Source organism: Melopsittacus undulatus, chromosome 3 (genome assembly GCF_012275295.1).
Source record: "Melopsittacus undulatus isolate bMelUnd1 chromosome 3, bMelUnd1.mat.Z, whole genome shotgun sequence".
Lineage (NCBI taxonomy): Eukaryota > Metazoa > Chordata > Aves > Psittaciformes > Psittaculidae > Melopsittacus > Melopsittacus undulatus.
Window position 1 is genome coordinate 10,941,420 of NC_047529.1, and position 19,091 is coordinate 10,960,510.

General features: G+C 41.1%; 1 protein-coding gene across 4 annotated transcripts in view; it reads left to right on the forward strand.

Moving 5' to 3' along the window:
- PELI1 (pellino E3 ubiquitin protein ligase 1) overlaps window positions 1-18,794 on the forward strand; it is a 45,032-nt gene extending 26,238 nt beyond the window's left edge. For 3 of the 4 annotated variants that reach the window (XM_034060902.1, XM_034060901.1, XM_031047557.2), the window contains exons 3-8: window positions 9,875-10,019; window positions 11,097-11,226; window positions 12,796-12,897; window positions 14,890-15,087; window positions 15,197-15,385; window positions 16,322-18,794. In XM_034060902.1, the coding sequence (XP_033916793.1) occupies window positions 9,949-10,019; window positions 11,097-11,226; window positions 12,796-12,897; window positions 14,890-15,087; window positions 15,197-15,385; window positions 16,322-16,888 (1,257 nt within the window). In that variant the 5' untranslated portion in view covers window positions 9,875-9,948 and the 3' untranslated portion in view covers window positions 16,889-18,794. Of the gene's footprint in view, window positions 1-361; window positions 527-9,874; window positions 10,020-11,096; window positions 11,227-12,795; window positions 12,898-14,889; window positions 15,088-15,196; window positions 15,386-16,321 lie in introns of those variants that run through there. The other variant, XM_031047559.2, reaches the window with a different exon arrangement.
- Window positions 18,795-19,091: the final 297 nt, after the last annotated feature.

Sequence of the window (19,091 nt, forward strand, 5' to 3'; positions counted from 1 at the left end):
ATGCATTAAGAAATCACTTTTTTGTGTGGGAGGTGAGGAAAGCAAGTTGGGCTAATAAATGACGATTATTAAAAATAAAGGAAGAATGAAGGTATCGCATGCATGGGTACAGTTATGTAAGGGAAACAGAGAAGGAAATAGATAGATGTTTCTCAGAGAACCTCATCTACAGAGCTGTCGGGAAATTGGGCTGCAGGATCATTCTCAACACACCCTCCGCTTCCTTTTTTCCTTTTTGGGGCCAGAGATGGATGAATTTATGGAGCGGGGAGCAGGATGCAGGCTCTGACTCCAGCCAATGGTGCGCGGTGCAGTGGTGTTTACCTTGCTTACGCAAGGCAGAGCCAGCCCCTCTTTAGTCAGAAGGCGCTACCCACAGCTTAAGTAAAAGCACACAGAGCAGAGGCACTCAGTCTGGCAGTTGCTGGGGTTTAAAGGAGTTGGTGGATTTCGGCTGGTTTTAAACAAGATCGAAGGGTGGTTTTTTCCTTCTCTACTGACAAACTGGAGGGACAAAAAGATACTGGTAAGTGCCCTGCATGCCATCGCTTTCCCTTTCTAGCGTTGCTTTGTTTCAGTCTCTTCTCTGAAAGCTTCCTTAGTTGCAGTGTTTTTCAGTGAGAAGCTGAAAGATAGTTCAGTGATGTGGTCGAAAGGGAATCGGAGCACAGGCAGTGTGTCTGCGGGCTGCTCTTCCATCTCAAATGGGAAGATACATTCAAAATGCACAGTATAATAAATGCTTCATGTTTGTAAGAAGTGTTAGTTGCTTCTTGTTTTTTAGGGTGGAGAGCAAGATGCCTTGAAGCCGTCACCGTTGCCTAACAAAATCATACCAAGGGAAATTTCTCATAGAGCTCTTACACATTTGTGTTGCCTGAACAGCAACGACAAAAAAAAGGCTTTAAATGTAATTGTAACTCCCTGTTTTTGCAAGATGATGTAGTATGCTATGTGAAAAGGCTTTAGTGTAATACAAACACCTATTTAGCTGCTACTTTGGTACAGAAACTGCCTCATCAGGAAGTCGGAGGCTTGTGAAAAGCAAAACGGTAACATTCAGATGCGTAGAACAAGAAGTCATTGTGGTTTTCTGCAGGCACAGGGTCCTCGGCTGTGTGTTCTAGTTCAGGTGCATCTGACAGCAGAGCTCCCTGGCCTCGGTCAGCAAAGCATAAATAGCTCCGTCTATTTGTGTAACGGCCCTTTCAAAAATAAAATGCCTCTGTTTTGGTATAAACTCTTAATGTGTGTGTGTAAGTTGTGCTTCTGTCACCGCTTGCAGTGAAAGTTGGGCTGCTTATTTTGAAGGTAATACTGTGTGATTTGTCTGAAGGCAGTAAAGAGGGTAATTTGAAAGGAATCCTGACTGCAAAGTTCTCCTTATCAGACCTGTACCTTTGTCACATGGTACCAGTATTGTACAAAGGGTTTTTTTCTTGGGTTTCCTACTTGTACTTTTACAAGGCACTCCCTGAAGACACAAATAGGTGTTCATTAGCCCATAGCACTACCTAATGTTCTAGCATGCCTTTGTTGTATTGTTTTAAGGCTTCATGCATCACAGGCTATATAAATAATCTTGTAATCTGAGCATGAAATCAAAAGTGTCCTTTTTTAACAAAACGTACAGTTTGTAGTAACATCCAAAGTGTGAGTACAGCCAGAAAAACCCATGCAGAAAGCTGCGTATCAGTCTTAAGCAGCTTGTGTGAGTAACTTTTCACGGGTAGTTCAGCCAACAGAGCAAGTACAACCTGTAGGGTTTGGCTCTCGTGCTGCAGGGGTGGCAAATGGAGGAGCTGTGCCTTGTGCGCGGCTGTGCGCATCGTCATTGGTACTACCCAAAAGCTGACGTGGAGGACATGGGTGGTTAAGGGGGTGTAGGCTGCATGTAAATGTAGCTCTGTAACTGGTGAAGAACTTTCTCAGCTAATTAAGGTTAGAGATAATATTGCAGTGACAGTTTTAAAATAGACACCTTGTGCTAAAAGACAAATGTTTTCAGCTTCCCACATGCGGTCTGAATTACATCATGTATAATCTGTAGGAGGCTATCGTGGTTTCCTTAGGGGAGGATCAGCTGTTACTTTCTGTAACTGAAAAAAATGCTGGATTTCATGATTTTTTTTTATTCCAGGGGAATATTTTCAGAATTGATTTTTGTCAGTCTGTCGGAGTGGATCATTCCATGTTACGTAAATCTTCAGGTATAATACACCCAGCCACCTTCTCAACCCAGCAACAGCAGTTCACAATAGCAGGACTGAAGTTAGCAGAGGTCTGATTGAAATCGGGCCCCTGTGCTTAGGTGGTTTTTTCCATGTTCTGAACAAGAAATGCTATTTTTGAGTACTGTCAGAAAGAAGAGATTTTCATATAGGTGCCTATAATAGAAGTCTTGTTCTAAAACACTTCCCTGGCTCATTGAACGAGGTTGCTTGTCCTCACAGCACTGTTCCTGACTTTCCTAAAATTGCTGAGAACTGCTCAGTCTTGCTTCTGAGGCTGAAACAGGATTTGAAGCAGGACACTGGATATTTCAGGCTGAAACTGCTGTTTCTTAGACTGGAAGAAGTTAGCTGTAGGTTTGCTCCTGTGTGTCAAGTTAATGCCCCTTTGAAAGTTGTCTACAGGCAATGTGCTGTTTTTTTGGGGTGTGTGTGTGCTGTGACTCTTGCATGACTTGTTTCCAGGATAGCCAGCCTACTAATGACAGATGTTCATGGTAAAAAGATGCTTTCATTCTGTTCATGAGAATGAAAAGCCCCTTTATTGAGACCTTACAGAGGTTTTCAAGGCACAGCAGCCGATAGTTGTTTGCATTGTTTCATGCTTGGTATCCTATGCAGGAGAGACTGTTTGCTCATTTCTGAGCTTGGCCTTGTTGTCTTATTTTCAATGTTTTCATATCATAAGACAGTCTTGTGTGTATAGTGGATGACTAAGCTTATTCAGAGGTTATAAAAGAAAAGGCAAGCAGTATATACTAAGGAAAGAATAAGCTATACAAAAGCAAAAGGCTGGGCTGATTTTCTACACTCCCAAGGCTGTTTTGTGTGTGTGTGTGTGTGTACTGAAAAGCTCCCTTTTCTAGAAAGGAGAAAATGATCTAATTTCCTTAGAAAGGTAGCACAGGGCTACTGATCTAAAGTGACAATGCAATTTGAACACGTAACAGCTTCATCCCTATATCTTTCCTGTACGTCTGTAGTGAAGGATGTAAGCTGTAGACAGAATCTGTCTAATCTCAGAAGTAGAATATAAAACCTGCAGAACTTAAAGTGCCAGGTATGTATGAAGGAAAACTGAGCTTGTTTTTAACTGGAAACTGGGAGAAGTGTGGAAACTATGGTTGATAAACAAATGCTCTTCTGCATCCTCTTTACCCAGGTGATCACTTCAGTAAAACGTATTTTAACAAAAGCTTCCAGAAAGATTGTTTGGAAAACAGTTAAAGGAGAGTAACTTTCCAGTGGTGATTCAACCATTATGTAGAAGGAAGTGATTTCTCAATCTTTGTCTCAGCTTTCAGAAACAATAGTGATGCAAAGGAGTTGATGCCTTGTTGCTTGCACCAGTGGACATCAGCAGTAACATTATTGGTATTGCTTGTGAAATCTGGCAACCTGGACTTGACGGGCACTTGTAATCAAAAAGTTGTTCTGCTGGGAATTACTTTGTTGGGGTTTTTGGTTTGGTTTTCTTCTTTCACTATTTATTGCCTCTTCCTTCTTCCATGCTTGTAAATATCTTCATCTTGACAGACTAATACTCTGCGCAGATCCTTTGTGTCTCAAAATGACTTTAACTTTGATACTCTGTTCCTTTAAATCTGTAAGTTAGACTTTGCCTTTGAAAGGATCAGACTTAACCATAGAAAATAATATGCAGCACTGAAATACTGTGCATGTGTTCAGAGGAATTTGGCTTCTGATCTCACAGTTGCAAGATTGCTGAGTGGAAACTGGAGTGCTAAAGAGCTTAAACATGTAAATGGATGGTGGCAAACTTGGTTCCTGCTTGGGTTTTTTTTGTCACATAACTGCACTATTCACTGTGACTATTTGAAGAGCAGTACAGGGTTTTACATCAAAATGAAGGTATGGACAGTAATATGTAAATCTCAGGAGGATAAGGATGAAAATTTGTTTCATTGGTAGTAGAGCTATAGTGTGTATTTCAGTTGCTTGATAAAATTATGTTGATAAAATGGCATTCTTAGAATAATTTAGATTGTGAGGTTTTCTGGTCCATCTCCCTGCTCGAAGTGGGACTGGACTGCCGTAGGTCAGGGTGTTCAAAGCCATGTGCAGCTGAGGTCTGAATATCAACAAGGATGGAGATCCCATCACCACTCTAGATTGTTTTCTCTCTAATAGCTAATCAGGATTTTCTGTGTTGTAGCTTGTTGCCTCTCATCTTGTCACTGAATACCTGTCAGAAGGAGCGGATTATTTTGTCTGTATCCTCCCTGATCTAACAGAATTGCAGAGGGAAGAGCTGGGTATGAGAACTGCAAGGGTAGCAAATGGAGAACTACAAATAGCAAATTGTATAAAAAATACAAACATCAGTAAACAAGCTTCTTGTGCTTTACTTCTAAAAGCCAAAAGAATTCCAAACCTTTGAATATGTAGATATAGAGAATAAAGCTAATATTATAAAAATGAGGAAAAAAATGCCATTTTTGCATCTGAATCAGCATATTTTTATTTTAATATACTCATTGACAGAGGACTCCTTTTTATACCGTGAAAGTGGGTTTTTAATGCAGTATTTTAGAAAAGGGCTAGTCTGGCACTAGCTACAGTTGCTAGAAGCCTATAATGCTGGCTCTGTGTTTAGAAAATGATGGTAATTTATTACAAAGAGACTTTTATTCTAGTATTTTTAGCTCACAGCCGAGTGTTTAATGAATCTCTGCTTGGGCTCATTGAATTCATGTTCTCCCCTCCCCCTGGCCCATTTTAACCATTAAGGTACTGCTATTCTTGCTGCAGTTCCAGAAGCTGTGCTTGATGTACTGAATAGTGAGCTCACTCACAAGGTGCTGTGCCTTAGCACAAACAAGCCCTGAAGATTTTCTGTAGAAGCCACCAAAGACTAGCTGTGTATGAGTCTCAAGAGCCAGAAAGGCAGCTGAATACTTGAGGGTGGCTGGTAAGCTAAAGATGGTAGTTCAAAACCAACCAAAACTGATTTTCTCTCTGTCCCTCACTGAAAATGGCATGTTCAGCAAAAGTGGGCAGACTCTCAAATTCTACTCTGAAGCATGGTTTGTGAGGTTTGGTTTTCCTGAAGAATAGGCTGCCTCTAGATTCAGACTCTAGTGTTTGAATGTGACAGGAGGGAGCACATTGATATGGCTCTTCCTTTTTCTATTCATCTTGAATGATGGAATTCAGGATGCAATCAGAAATTTGTGGCTTGCTTTCTGCCACAGCAGTCTTTTGCCTTCTCAAGTGAATATTGAAGAACGAGAAGGCTTGTAAGAAACTGGATTTCCATTCCTAAACAAATACTAAACACTTTTTTTCAGTTTAGATATCACCTCTTCTCCCCAGAGTAGTTGTGGGTCAACATCCCATCCCTGGGAAGTGTTCAGAGCCAGGTTGGACAGGGCTTTGAGCAACCTGCTCTAGTGGAAGGTGTCAGTGCCTGTGGCAGGGGGTTGGAACTGGATTAGCTTTAAGGTCCCTTCCAACCCAATCATTCTATGATAACACAACTGTGACACACAGTGTTGTGCAGGTTACCTTCACTGAGCTTTCTCCCATTTCAAGAGGAACTGTTTTAAGAATAAAAAGGTATTGTTTATAAATGAGCTCTTCTCATTGCAGTTGCCTATTTTTGAGACTGAAAGACACTAACTGGTCCCCACTGTGGTTTTGTGCTAACCTCTTTCCCAACCATATAATCCCTTTCCAAAACTTTTCTTTCCTGTGTGTAAGTTGCTTTATTCACACAGTCTTTTCAATTGTAGAATACAGGACTGTGCACAAGTAGAGCGTTTGGGGCTTTGGTCTCTTCTCTGTAGCAGAAGCAGAGATCTTGACCTGAAATTTGCCACTGTTGTGTGATTTTGGAGGAATGTTGAATGGGTTGGGATCTTGTCATTAACAGCTTATTCCTTATTACAGTTGAAGGTGGGTCTTGGAGTTTAGAACAGTCTGTTGTTCAGAGCCTACTCCAGGGAAGCCTCATCGGAAGAATATAATCAATCTTTGTTATTTCTGGGACTGAAATAAGTCCTTCTTTGAGGAGCAGTGCATCAGACAGATTATAGTGGGTGAGAAGTAGTGTGTACATTGCACTGATTAGGTTGTTTTGGGGTGCTGAATTTGGCATGTGCTTGCGCTGAAGTTAACTGGGTGTTAGGAGTTGTGAAAGCGTTGTGTGCAGTTCATAAATGTTCTGAGATATATTAAAAAAAAATCAAGTTCAAATATTCAAGCCAGGCTTTTGAAAATTTACAAGCAAGATGTTCTACTAAGGATAGCTCTAGATTTCTTAACTCTTGAACCTTCCTTAAGTCAAATAAGTAGTAAGCTTCCATCATATGTGCTGGTCCCAAAATAAACTTGGCTGGATTTCATTAAACATGAAACAAAAAGTGTGTTAAGGGGGAGTTATATGTTGGAATCTTCTCCTTATACTAAGATTTTCGAGTTACCTTCTTACGTTGCTGAAGTCTGTCACTCAGAACTGTTTGCCTCTCTTACGGTTTCTGCTCACTTATCTCTTCAGAGGAGGCTAGTGACCACCTGGTCAGGTAACTCTTTGAAGCAGAGTCTCCTTTAACTGTTCATGTATAATTACCTTTAATGAGAGTCAGAAGCTGGCTCTGACTGGGACATGTGTTTTTTCAGCTTTCTATGAAGTTGTTCCTTTGGATGAACAGAGGAGAAGTTACACCAAACCTTTTATTGTGCTAATGGCAAAAGTTAAAAGTTGTTGTTAATGCTTGCCTTCCCACCTTCTGTAAATGAATGCAGGAGCTGTTACGAACACCATAGGGTTAGGTGGGCACTATTCAAATCTTTTTGTTACCCTGTCATGGTATTTCCTAGTCCTGTACCATTTCCTAATGGGTGGTGCTACAGATTTCATATCGGTATTTCTTCTGCATTGTTTAATGTCATTTCAAAAGACAACCATTATGTAGTCCAGCAAAGAAATGTGAAGCATTGCATGCAAAATGCAATGGTCAAGACAAAAGAAGAAGACAGAATTGCTGGGGAGGCCGCTGAGGAGGCGAGTAGGGAATAGGTTTATCATCTGGGGAGGAGATGAAAACATGAGAAGCTGGTTTTAGGAGATATATAATAAGTGTATAAGCAACTATGATGCAAGAAGATTCTTTTAAAATAAAGAAAAATGAGAAATGCTGAAGTTTATAGTCTTCAAAGGCACGTGGTTTCAGGAAATTGCTGATGTGGTACTACAAGGTGGGCTTGTGATGCCAAAAGGGGAAGGAAGACCAGAGGTGGCCATAGCAAACATTAAAATGGTGACCACAGTGTAGTGGGGCTGCATTTATCAGAGATAATCTCCACTTTGATGTGTTATGACTTACGGGCATGATAGGAATTTGAAGTCACATTTTGATATGATAAGCTTGCTTTAAATTCTTCATTTTAGAATGAAGAATTTAAAGAATGAAAACACGTTGGGCTCAAACTACAACAGTAAGAACACTCACCATCGCAGTTACATTACTGCTACCCTTGGGTCAGCAGTCTAGAAGTGCTTTGGAGCAAACTACCCTGCTTTGCTCTCTCCTGTGTGATTGATGGGGACTGTTGGATCAGTATAAGGCACTTTCTGCACCAGCTAAATGATGGGTACCCTAAGGCTTGAATGAGGATAGTGCCCAGTGAATATGCACACTGCTTCCTATGCAGCAAAATCGTATTGGTGTAACTGTTGTGTCAACAGGACAGACACTTCACATTAGTGTTGTGCAGATTGAGCGTATTACAACATGCTCACACATTTAGCAGTGGGTCAGGATACCGTTGTGATAATGTCATGTGTGCTAACCACAAAGACAGTCTTCAGTTAATTTCTTGTTTGAAGCACTGTGAAATCCACAGTACCCAGAATTGAGAACAAAGGAGAGATTTGGAAAACAGTGACAACTGAAAAGGGAAAGAACGGTTTTGATATAGCCTCTTGGTTGTGTTCTGCAGGCATCACAGCAAAAGTCTGTAGGACAGCAAGATGTCTTTGCATGTGTTTTTGTGAAGCCCTCCCACATATACGGGATGGCATGTAAGAAAACATGAAGGAGCATACTGCATTTTCAGAGAGCACAGGGAGCTGATTGAAGGTGGGGAATCAACAAATCCATGCTGAGTAAGAAATAGGTAGATTGAGAGGTGGAAGGCCAAGCTTCTCTGTGAAGGAGCAGAGAGGACTGGGAGAGGGTATAGATCAGGTCAGTAAAGGGATCTTCACATCGGCTTCTGAATGAGTGTGAGCAGGTTGTCAAGCACTGCCATATCAATTTCTCTGTTGTTAGAACATAAGATGGGGGTAGGTAAAATGTGCATGTTGGCATCTTCTTGACTAATATCTATGGTCTAGTTGAGGTAGAAGAAAATGGAGATAAAGTGTTGTAGTTACACAGAGTTGATGATAGGATTCAAGAAATGTAGTCCAAAGTGTGTATTTGCACAGAAGGCAGAACATTAACCATCAGTACTATAAAAGATTTATATCTTCTTTGAGCTGGTGTGAAACTTACCTGGAAGTACCAAGTGAATGTTGTTATTTCTGTTCAAGAAAACCTCAAACTGTCTAGCATCAGCTTTGGTCTTTATCAAGCAAGTGCTCTGGATAGGTTGTGATGGGTTGGGTAGGCCAGAGGTGTCTGGAAATGTTCCTAATGAGAAGCTGTAAAAAATCCTAATGTGAGCTGTTTCTCAGAGTAGAAGCGTGGCAAAAACTTGCACTTGAAGAGACTGTTCTCATTAAGAATTATGTGGAATTCCTTCAGGAAATATAGTTAAACATGAAAGGTCACATTGCACACCTCAAACTGGTATGATAGACTATATCAAATTGTCACACAGCTTCCTTCCATGGGCGAATCCAGAAGTTTCTTAAAGCTCTAAATCAGATACTTCTATGGTCAATGGACTAGTCTTGCTTTGCTGTTGTTTTCTTTAATCCCTATCTGGCTCTGCTGCTTGATAGCAGGTTGAACCAAAGAATCTAAATGGCAATATGCCATTTATACTAAAAACTAGCATGAAGGAAGACAACTGTGGATGCTTTATCAAGGCCATACCATTAATTTCTGAATGCACTTGAGTTTTTTGTGATCTGGTAGTTCTAAGCAATTCAACCTTAATTGTGGGTTTATATGTATCATAGAAGCATGGAACAGTTTGGGTTGGAAAGGACCTTAAGATCATCCAGTTCCAACCCCCTGCCATGGACACCTCACACTAAACCATGTCACCCAAGGCTTCATCCAACCTGGCCTTGAACACTGCCAGGGATGGAGCATTCACAGCTTCCCTGGGGAACCCATTCCAGTGCCTCACCACCCTAAGAGGAAAGAATTTCTTCCTTATATCCAATCTAAACTTCCCATTTAAGTTTTAACCCGTTACCCCTTGTCCTATCACTACAGTCCCTAATGAAGAGTTCCTCCCCAGCATCCCTATAAGGCCCCCTTCAGATACTAGAAGGCTGCTACGAGATCTCCATGCAGCCTTGTATATATGTTTTTAAAATTATTTCAGGCATAACCAAAACATAGAAAACACAAAATGTTGTTCTGTATCAGATGCATAGGTTTGTGTAACTGAGGGATTTGAGTCTTTCTCTTACATTTAATTTTACCCTTCTTTTTTTACAGGAAATAATGAACAAAGTGTGCCACAACTCTTGATCAGAGACCTGAAATTTGAGAAGAAGTCATTAGCTAAGCTCATGTTTTCTCCTGATCAAGAAAATCATCCGTCAAAAGCACCAGTGAAATATGGTGAATTGATCGTATTAGGGTAAGTGTGTCTCGATTGGAAGTGACAATGAAGGTAGGATTTCAGGGTGCACTTCCAGCAGGGAAAATGCAGGTTGCTGTGAGATGGTCCCACAACCTACCACTTGAACTCCCTCTTTTGCAGTGTATCTAGTGAATGTGCAACTGAATAGTGAAGCTGATTAGCTTTTCTTCAGTAGCTGAACTCATGTAAGGAGGGGAGTGGAAGGAAGGCTGCCTTTTTCAGTGGCAACCAGGTGTTATACATTGCAAAATTGCATTGCAGTGTGCATACTGTTTTGTGACAGTGTGAGCAATGCAGGTAGGACCTGAGTAGATGTAAGTTGATTTTAAGGCCTTGTGTTCGTTGCACATAAGTGTTTTTGTGACAAAGGCAGCCAGTTTGTGAAGGGTTTGCCAGCTGGTTCCAGGCTGGGCTGAGACAGATGACTAATGTGATTATGTGGAAGGAGAGGTTCTCTAGGACTTTAAGTAAAATAAAAGGAGGTTTATTTCTATTTTCTTTATAACAAAATGTAGTAGCTGACTAGAATATCCAGGTTCAAACAGAAGCAGGTTTGCCAGCTGGCCTGTTTATGTTGACATGTTCAAAGTGGGGCTCTGAGGGTTTTCTAATGGATTAAATTGGAGTCTCAGAGGACAGCACATCTGTTTCTTATGGGTCTTTATTTCAATCAAAATTCTCTAAAATACTATCTCTCCACCAGGGTTGGTGAGTATTGAGAATGTTTCATTTACAGCTTGATGCCATTTAGAGAGAAAGCAGCAGATAGGCATATAGCAATACTTGTTCTCATGTTTGGGACCAGAGACTTTCACTGGTCAATAGTAGCTTTGAGACTGATCTGGGTAGCATTCCTTGCCCTACAAGCTTTGTGTGTGCATGCTGTATTCCTTTGCGCATGTTTCAGTATTGTGTTTATCAAGTCTCATATTTAAATGTGACTGATGGGAAATCTGTGATTATTAATATTATACTAATTAATTGTCTTAGAATGAAAGTTCTCATCTATATCTCATGGGAATCTAAGTAATACATGAAGATGGACTTTGTTATTTTTCTGTGCTTCTTTGATAGGTACAATGGGTCTCTCCCAAATGGAGATAGAGGAAGAAGAAAAAGTAGGTTTGCTTTATTTAAAAGGCCCAAGGCAAATGGGGTGAAACCTAGCACTGTGCATATTGCCTGTACCCCTCAAGCAGCAAAGGTAAGCTCAATTTGTCTAGTTAAATATCATTTCTCCTGGTGCTGTCTGAGTTGAGTGAAGTCAGTGTTATGCTGAGATGAAGTGGTGTAAAAAGCATGAAACTCTGGCTGTGAAAAGTATAATTTGTGTTTCTCCAAGGTTTTCTTGGTACCCGTCAGGGCTAGCAAGGAACTGTTCAGCAAAACAAAACTAATGCCCAGTCCTTGCTGTGTCCAGAAGGAAAAATGTTTATTTTTGAAACACGAATGTTCAGGGCACGGGCCAGTCATGTAAAACACTTTCTGTTTTGTTTTCCTTCCAAACTCACTGCAGACATCTGGTCTAGACTTCCTGTTTTTGCTCTCTCTCATGCTTTAGGGCTAACTTCACCTCACGTGAAGCTCACTTTTAAATGATCCTTTGCCAAAGCTCTGCGTGCACTTGCTACCCCGTCCAACGGGGAGTCCCCCAGGGATGAGGACAGGTGGTTTTTGCAGGGCATGGTTTATAGTGCTTGTAATCAGTTTCAGAGTTCCCCTTACAAGGCTGTAAAGGAAGGGCTTAGGTCCTGAAGTTGAATTGTATTTCATGTCAGAACTAGTATATTGTAGCCAAAGTATTACCATGAAATACTTCTGTGTTGTGGTGATTCAAGTGTATGTACAATCATGTTCAACAGCAAATGGAACATTTCTACTAAAACCAATGGAATTTGAGAATTCTTAGTGGTTGTTTAGAGATCACCAGTGTCAAGGCCCTTAAACAAATACAGTAGTGTTAAGTTTGACTCCCTCAATACCTTGACACTTAAGAATATTATTGATCCGTAAATTCAGGGAATGGCATTAAGTATTCTGAAATCAAAAGCATTTTTCTAACCAAAATTCTTGTAATAGAATTAAATCTATAGATCTGTGAGAAGAACATTTATTTTTACTAACTCTTTCTGGCCTTCAAGTAAGTGGTATTTAGAAGCACTTTTAGAAGAGTGTTTGTTCAGTTCCCAGGGGGTAGCTGCAGAATGAAAGTCTAAACTAACAAACCTAGATTACTTTGCTGCAACTTCTGCAGTCTCTGCTGAGTTCTTCCATTTTACCTGGCTTACCACTACTACTTGTTCTGTTTTTTGTCTATATATCTTGTTATTAACCACTGATTTTGGTATGAACTCAGATCCTGATTTTAGATTGAAGTCCCTAAGGTTTTTTTGTCGTCACTTTGCTTTTGAAATTCAGGCTGGGGAAGCCATGATACTCAGTTTTAGCCTTTGTTGTTTGTTACTTTGTGTTAAGGCTGGTGTTGCTTTAACATGAAGCATGACTAATAATGTGTCTCGGTTAGGTGTATTTTGTTGCAGCATGTGGTGAAGAGACCAGTTTGGTCTGTTGCTGAATCAATCCTGCACCTTTTTTAATGGCCAGGACTGGCTTTTGTGAAGTTTAACTGCAGGTGTGTCATAACAACCATCTGTCTTAATGCATTAATTGAGCAGAACAGGAGCTTGGTTATATATGTATTGTTTGCTTTGCTGTTGTGTTCAGTAGGGTTATTGTTCACTGGTTCAGTAATATTTGGTATTTTTTTCCACAGGCAATAAGTAATAAGGACCAACACAGCATATCTTACACATTGTCTCGGGCCCAGACAGTAGTAGTTGAATACACACATGACAGCAACACAGATATGTTCCAGGTATGTAAAGGAAGTATATATAAATACATTCTCACTTTTAGTGGCTTCTAACAAGACATCCTCTCTGCATGCCTTTTCCCTCAGACCCCAGAGTTTGCATGTGTCACTTTCTGCACTTTACTATTCGGAGATACCTCACTGTGTTCATTCCCAGGCCATCACATGAACAAGGCTGTATATCAGAGCACCTCTTTTAGGCTTGGTCAGAGGTGAAAGTTGGGGTTTTTTGTGACTAATGCATGAGATTATGGTTCTGCCTTTGATTGCCAGTTTACAAATCACATAACCTGTCTCTTAGTCGCTCCTTGCAGCATGAGGAATAAAGAGCACAGTTCTCTTCAAGCACTTGGAACTTTGCTTCTGGCATTTACAAAGGGATTTGGGATTAGCCAGTTGGAGACAGGGTAGAAGAAATACAGTGTGAAAAGACAGGAAAGCTTTTGACACAATTAATATGAAAAGTACCCCTAACTCCTTTAAGCAAACCCAGAAATAAGTCTAAAGTGCTGGGAAATGTGGCAAGAGGAGGCCCCATTCTGATGTGCTGGCAGTTCATAGCAACTTTGCTGCAGTTCCTGTATGTATGAGAAGGAACCACAAACACATCTGCAGCTGTGGTGCACGCTCATATCTTATAATTGTTTCCTGTTTTTCTCAAAAGGAAGGGTTTTGTTTTAGGGTTTCTTTGTGTGAGCTTTGTTCCCTCTGATTCCCGGACTGATCTTGCATTGATTTTTCTTGTTGTTGTCACTAAATTATGGCAGAGTTTTGCTGTCACAGCGTTTAGCTGTGACGCCACTGCAGGATCTAAGCAGATGGGAGGTGTTGGAAAGTGGGGGAGGAAGCTGCTCTGCAACTGTGTACCTCCAACAGAGCAAAAGGGCTGTAATGACCTAAGTGCAGCATAAGCTATTGTTTGTGTGAGTGTTCTCTCTTCAGGCCTGCTGCGGCATGTATGCTGCTCTAAAATTGCCAGTGGCAGTCCCTGTGTACTGATGGGTTATCCTGACTAAGGAGCAATAGAAAAATACGTTCTGACGAAGCAGTTTCAGTCTCATGAAAACTCTCCAGCCTTCACCAAAAAGCACCTCAGGCTTTTGGGTTTCCTGGCCAGCAGTTAATCAGTCTTAATGTGACCAGCTATTTTAGAAGAGGCTGAGTGCTCTGGAAGTGTGAGAAGGGTAGTGAGCTTTAAACCCAGCTATGTTGATGTTTGGGAGAGGGATGTAACTTCTCTTCCTACTTTATAAGGAAAAGGACAAGATGAGTTGACTGGAACAGCACTGAAACCCATGTAGTTCTATCAAACCCAGGCCAGTCGAGTGGACTGTGGAAGTCATTCTTCTGTGCAACCAGAAAAGAGGGCACAGCTACTAGAAAAAATGTGATTGTAGTCAGATGTTCCGTTCTTGTTGTATTCTGTGCATATTAATGTAACCCCTCCCCACCACAAACATCTTGGACCTGGTCCTTTCTGACAGATTTGCTGCTCCTTAGTGCCCCACCAGAGCTGGAGAGTCAGCTCATGTAATCTAATTTTCCTACATCCACACCTCACAGTCTGGCGTTGTTCAGTGTTATGGGCATTCTGAGTGACTGAGTATCATACCTATTTTCATCCAACTGCTGTTTCCTAGCTGTTTGGGTACCACTGCTGCAGCTGGTCCAGCTGACCTGAGTGTAACTGTTCTGATGAGAAGGCCTTTAATGGGAGGTTGTCTCAGAATTTACTTAATTACATCATTTTATTTCCCCTTCCTTCAGTTGGCTGTACTCAGCCTTCAGAATAGCTTTGGTCACACGGAGGTGGAATAACACTTAGATTCAGATTAGGCTTTGGAAACCTGAATTAAGGTTGGTGGAGGGGAGTCCTTTAAACTGCATTTTTTTTTCCTGGTCACTTTTAAATGTTTTGAGCTTGAATATTCCTAGACTTAAAAGCAAACTTCTAAACATTTTGGTTTATGTTTGGTTTCTTTAATCCCTTTCCAGATTGGTCGCTCAACGGAAAGCCCTATAGACTTTGTAGTGACAGATACAGTTCCTGGGAGTCAGAGTAACTCAGATACGCAGTCCGTGCAGAGCACTATATCAAGGTTTGCCTGCAGAATCATCTGTGAACGTAACCCTCCTTTTACAGCAAGGATATATGCTGCAGGATTTGACTCCTCAAAAAACATCTTTCTTGGGGTAAGGGAACTCTCTTTTTATGCCCATGTTCAGTGCAGGCTTATTTTTAAACTAATTCACAGCTCCACTTCAGCCAAATTAAAGTTTTCATTGATGTAATTTCTCCTAGGAGAAAGCTGCGAAGTGGAAGACATCAGATGGGCAAATGGATGGACTAACCACAAATGGAGTTCTTGTTATGCATCCCCGTAATGGATTTACAGAAGACTCTAAGCCAGGGGTGTGGAGAGAGATATCTGTGTGTGGGAATGTGTTCAGCCTCCGTGAAACCAGATCAGCTCAGCAGAGGGGAAAAATGGTAAGAGTGGTGTTTTGTGCAACCCCTGTTCAAAACAGGTACAACCATAAGGGGTAAAGCCTGGGATCTGCCTCATTCATTGTAGATGTCACCTCTGTAATTACACTGACTTCTTACATGAAGGTGTCTTGCTCAACCTGAATAACTGATGTTTTATCTGCAAACTAGTACTTAATTGCAGATCTCTCCTAAACTCTAGACTGCTCTCCTAAGCTGAGTTGCCAGTCCACTGTGCTCTTTGCAAACTGTCATAGTCATGTATATGTTTAAAGAGTACTTTCCTGATTCTCCCTCTTGAATTCATGCTTTTAAGGTTTCCCACTTTTTATAGAATAATATAATAATCACAATTTTATTCACATGTGCCTATATACCTGGATGCCCCTTTCCACCTTGGCATTCTGAGTCTTCCCCTTGTTATCAAAGCATTGCGAGCATTACCAGGAGATAACTGCTTGGATTTGGGATCTGTTAGCAAAAAGAAATACTACATAAACACTTAAGTGATACATTTAACTGGAAATGCTAACAGCTGACTTTTTCTGGAGGAGAGGAAGGCCATGTGGAAAGGTGGGTTTGAAGAAAGAACAGTCTAAAATGGGATGGAGGACTAAAGACTTGTGCTACTCCTCCTTGATGCATTTCAAGTAACATAGTTGGGACTGCTGTAGGGATGGAGTTGGGAGAAGTTAAGGTTGGAGAGAAGCTTTTCTTGCCTTACTTTTTTACGGGACATATTAATCTCTTCTTAAGAAGCTTTGGTTTGTTGTCTTTTCAAAAGAGGACAGAGAGAAGCTGCCACTGGGCTCTTCTATGGGTATCTTGTATTGGACAGTCAAGAGCTGCTTGAAACTTCTTGACTGGCAGATTTGTATTATGAAAGTGTCTTATGTTACTCCTCAGGTAACACCTCTCCTTCTCTTTGTCCATCACAAGGTTGAGAACGAAACGAACCAGCTCCAGGATGGCTCTCTGATTGACCTGTGTGGAGCAACACTGCTGTGGCGCACTGCGGAAGGGCTTTCACGCACTCCTACTGTCAAGCACCTGGAGGCCCTAAGACAGGAAATAAATGCAGCCAGGCCCCAGTGTCCTGTGGGGTTCAACACCTTGGCTTTTCCCAGCATGAAGAGAAAAGATGTAGTAGACGAAAAGCAGCCATGGGTATACCTGAACTGTGGCCACGTCCACGGCTATCACAACTGGGGAAACAAAGAGGAGAGAGACGGCAAGGATCGTGAGTGTCCCATGTGCCGCTCAGTGGGCCCCTATGTGCCTCTGTGGCTTGGATGTGAGGCGGGTTTTTATGTGGATGCAGGACCTCCAACTCATGCGTTCAGCCCGTGTGGACACGTGTGCTCAGAAAAGACAACTGCATATTGGTCCCAAATCCCTCTTCCTCACGGTACTCACACTTTTCACGCAGCCTGTCCGTTCTGTGCACATCAGCTGGCTGGTGAGCAAGGCTACATCAGACTCATTTTCCAAGGACCTCTTGACTAACACACGTGTTTCCAAGGACTGCAGTAAACTTGATAAGCTAAGAGATCCCAATTTTTAAACCAACTGTTTTTCATATTCTCTGGGCTTTGTTGGTTTGCATTAAGATGAAGAATTTGGGGTTGGGTTTTTTTTTTGTTACAGTGGCTAAATCCCTCTCTATTGAGAAAAGTCTGGAAATGGAAGAAATGGGGGTGTGGGGTGGGAGGAGAAGAGGGGAGATCTTTTTTGGGTTAATAACTACTTTTGAAGAGGTCAAAGGAGTGTTGTAGAGTGAACTTCGATGCCTTCCGTTTAATGATTTTGAATCCTATGCCCACAGTGTTTGAAAGTTGTTTCATTCTTTTTGTATATGGAGGGTAAATAGTTCAAAGAACATTAGTTTACAGCTTGGATGCAAACGTTGTAAAATATAACGTGTATATTAACTCTTTTCTATTTATCTTTATTATTGCAAATACGTAGAATGTTTAGAGAGTAGCATGGCCATAGTGTTACATCCGGCAATTGGATGTGTAGAGTAGTTCTGGATGGAGAAGAACATGAGATGGAAATGGTAGAAAAATCTTTTAATCTAAAATACTGAGTTCTTAGAGTAGTTAAAATGCTTTTTAAACAAAGCTAATGCAAATAATGATGGCGTAAAGGTGTGCTTTAACCATGTTGAAAGGTAGTTAAGGAGGACTTCTTGAAATGTCTTTTTGGTAGGTAGGACTGTACTTAAGATCTGGTTAGGAGGAGAAGTATTTACCAGACTCTTTGAATATGCAACTTAGTCTAGATTAAGGATTTTTTTCTCCCTTCATGCTAACACATCTCTTTATTTAGCATTAGTGGTGTTCGTGAGGGGTTTTCCAATGTTAAACGTGAACAAACCTGAAAGATGAGGCTCATTTTGTTTCTTGCTGTTTGGGGCAGGGGGTGAGGGGAGAGGTGGATGCACAAGTGCACATGTGGGGGGGAGCAGGGAGCAATTTGTCAATCAGCCACAGTCCCAGCTTGTGACAGGCTTGTCAGTCAGATAGAGGAGCCACAGGCTTCATGTGCTTGCCTTTACCTTGTTGCAAGGTGCAAATACTCATCTCGGCCACACATGGAACAAAGTTGAAGCCTGGTACCCAAGGGATGCATGCCTGCATCCTTGTGCATCCTGTCTTGGTTGGCAGTCTGTTAGGGGAGAGCTTGAGCTGGGACTGGACTGGACTCACAGACCTCAGTGTGTGATGCTTTGGTAAGGTCCACTCACACTGCAGTGAGCTCTAGTAAGTCTCTCTGTTCTCCCTACTCATCCTTTCCCTCTTTATCCACCAGAGACGGCCAGTGCACTACATCCAGCTTTGCTGCTAACCCACTGTGCTTCATGGCAAATACACAACCTGACCTTTTTAGGATTGAGTTGAGCTTTTTCAATGGCCAGCTTCACACTTTGTTCTTTTCTCAACATACGTACTGTATAATTGGCAGTAGCAAATTTCTGTACTTTATAGCATAGCTTTAAGTTTTCCTTTCGAAGCTATTCTAAAGTTTTCTTGGTTTAAAGAGAGACCTATGTTGCTTAGATGTCAGGAATTATTTACTTTGACTGTCAATTGTTTCTCCATTTCTAAAAGGAAATTATATATATTGTTTGGTTCACTCAGGAAATGCATGTGTCAGGAAACCTGTATTATAAGTTCAGTTAGCTGTCATGTACAAGTAACTGCTGTTACTCCCTGTCCACAGAAATATAACTGATTTTGACATTTTTCCAGATTATATGCATTAAGTAATGAAACTTATGCAGCAAGAAATCCCTGTATTGTAGTTGTTCTAATCATTTTATTCAAACTATAGTATACTGTAGTTTAATTTTTATTTGCAAATTAATTTATTCAAACTACGTGAGTAAACACTTTTCAAAAACAGAAAATCTGGGATTTGTCTATTGCTTTGTTTCCAAGAGGTGGGAAAAGTGGCTGGAGATGGCCCTTCTGCTCTCATGCGTCTGTTCTGCACGTGTGGATTAAGATCACAGAGAAGCAACTGCAAAAAGCTTATGTGTTGTCCTGGTCATGGATTGGAATGCCTCCTTTCAGATGTGTCCTGTCTTATATTTAACTCTGCTTTAACAGAGGCAAGATTGTTGCTCAAAAGATGAGGTTAAATAATCTCTTCAACCAATAGCTACAAATAATGAAATGTAAGCATAACCTTCAACTGGCTCTTT